The 2025-nt window shown below is 66.1% G+C and overlaps 1 protein-coding gene across 1 annotated transcript; it reads left to right on the plus strand.

Moving 5' to 3' along the window:
- Positions 1–351: 351 nt before the first annotated feature.
- Positions 352–2018, plus strand: LOC113405674 (protein Wnt-10b-like; the record flags this gene model as incomplete). Its single annotated transcript, XM_026646902.1, has 2 exons — positions 352–614; positions 1758–2018. Coding segments are annotated over 2 exons (524 nt in total), but the record flags the coding sequence as incomplete, so codon positions are not given.
- Positions 2019–2025: the final 7 nt, after the last annotated feature.

Consider the following 2025-nt stretch of genomic DNA (forward strand, 5'->3'; position numbering starts at 1 on the left):
CGAGCCGGAGGGTGACGCACCTAATCCTCAAACCCCTTTAATGTGGTTCCAGGGAGGGGGGTGTGGGTAAGGGGGGAATTTCCCCTGCAAACGGGGCCAGGTGCAGAGTTCCTGCGGGGGTGGGGGGAAGGGGCCTGGGTTTGCACGCCTTGCACACATGTGTGATGCAGGCTGCACATGGGCCCAGCTGCTAGCAGGGCTGGAGCGTGCATGGCACATTGGACTCCTGGATTCTCTCCCCGGCTCTGGGAGGGGAGTGGAGTTTAGTGGTTAGAGCGAAGGGCGGCTGGGAGCCAGGACTCCTGGGTTCTCTCCCCTCTGCTCTTCTCACCTGCTTTACTTCCCTTCCAGGGTACTGGGTAATGACATTCTGGGGCTGAAGCTACCGAGCGACCCTGTTCTGACCCCCAACACGGTGTGCCTGACCCTGCCGGGGCTCAGCAAGCGCCAGATGGGCCTGTGCGTACGGAGCCCAGATGTGACCGCCTCAGCCCTGCAGGGCATCCAACTCGCCATCCAGGAGTGTCAACACCAGCTGCGGGACCAGCGCTGGAACTGCTCCAGTCTGGAGGGGGCGGGCCAGGTGCTGCCGGACAGCGCCATCCTCAAGAGAGGTGAGGGGTGGAGTAGGGGGATCCATGCCCTGGGCACTTGCGGGCAGGGAAGGGTGCCCAGCTGTGGGGTTTGCAGTGCCTGGTGAAGGCCTGTCTGGGGTGGGGATAGGAGCACGTGGAGGGGCTGGGGCAGGACAGGGAAGGAGACAGGGGCCTGGGCGGGGGGGAGGGGGAGGCTGCAGGCACTCGGTGCTGTGCCAACCCTCCCCACCCTGCTCTGAGCTTCCCCAGCCTGGCCCCTTAGCACCGGGGCATCAGCTCTGCCCCGGCCTCCCACAGCACAACCTGCCCTGTGCCCATCCCTGCTGGCCCCTCCCCTGCGACTCCTCCCCCCAGTGCTGCTCTCATGGTGCGTCGGGGCCGCCCCGTCCCTGCTCCCCGTAGCCTGGAGCGGCCTCTGATGTTGCCTTGGCCTCTGCATCAAGGGAGAGGAGCTAAGAATAAACCCAGGATCAAAGCGAGGGAGCTGGAGCCAGCCGCGGCCTGCCTGCTCCTGCCGGGGCGGGCAGCTCCCGGGGCGCAGGGAGTTCTGTGGGGCTCAGCCCTACGCCCAGCTGGGGCTAACGGGGCAGCTTCGGCAGAGGTGCCCCAAGGTCCCAGCTCTGTGGAGCTGGGCAGTGTGGCTGGGTGGGAAGTTTTGAGGAGCAGGGTGAGGGGCACTGAAGTTGTCGGCTCTGGAGACCTGCCTTCAAACACCCGCTTCGGTCACAAGTGAAGCGAGTGCAGCTGGTCTCAGCACAGTTCAGCGGGGTTAGTGGTTTCTGTGAGGGGCAGAATCAGAAGAGGGAGAGCAGGGAGCTGTGGGTCACAACTGGGGGCACTGGCAGAGCTGGGGGGAGCCGAGCTGACTGCTCTGGGCAGCAAGGATCCTGGGTGTGTTTGGAAAGAACCCAGGAGTCCTGGCTGAAATCCCACTCCAGTGACCCTGTTCCCCCTCCCCTTGCCTGGCCAGTTTCAGCTGGGTACTCTGTTCCTCCTCGCCTACAGGGCTGCCTCATGCTCCACCCCAGAGGCAGCCGCACTTCTGCAGGGGAGAGATGAATCCCCAGCCATGGGTGCCTGGGTTCCTCCCCGTCTCCTGGGAGGCACTTGGGAGGGACCTGGCCTGGTCCCCAGCTCACCCGCTCCCCATGTGCTCCCCAGGCTTCCGGGAAAGCGCCTTCACCTTCTCCCTGCTGGCGGCGGGCGTGATGCACTCGGTGGCCACGGCCTGTAGCCTGGGCAAGCTGCAGGGCTGCGGCTGCGCGTGGGGGGAGCACGGCGGCCAGGAGAAGCAGCGGCTGAAGCTGAGCCAGCTGCAGGCGCTGTCCCGGGGCAAGGGCCTCCCCCTTCACCTGGCCTCGCTCCTGGGCGAGCCCGGCCCTCAGGACACCTGGCAGTGGGGCGGCTGCGGGCCCGACATCAGCTTCGG

The sequence above is a fragment of the Terrapene carolina genome, unplaced genomic scaffold, assembly GCF_002925995.2.
Source record: "Terrapene carolina triunguis isolate 2854851 unplaced genomic scaffold, T_m_triunguis-2.0 Scaffold48220, whole genome shotgun sequence".
NCBI lineage: Eukaryota > Metazoa > Chordata > Testudines > Emydidae > Terrapene > Terrapene triunguis.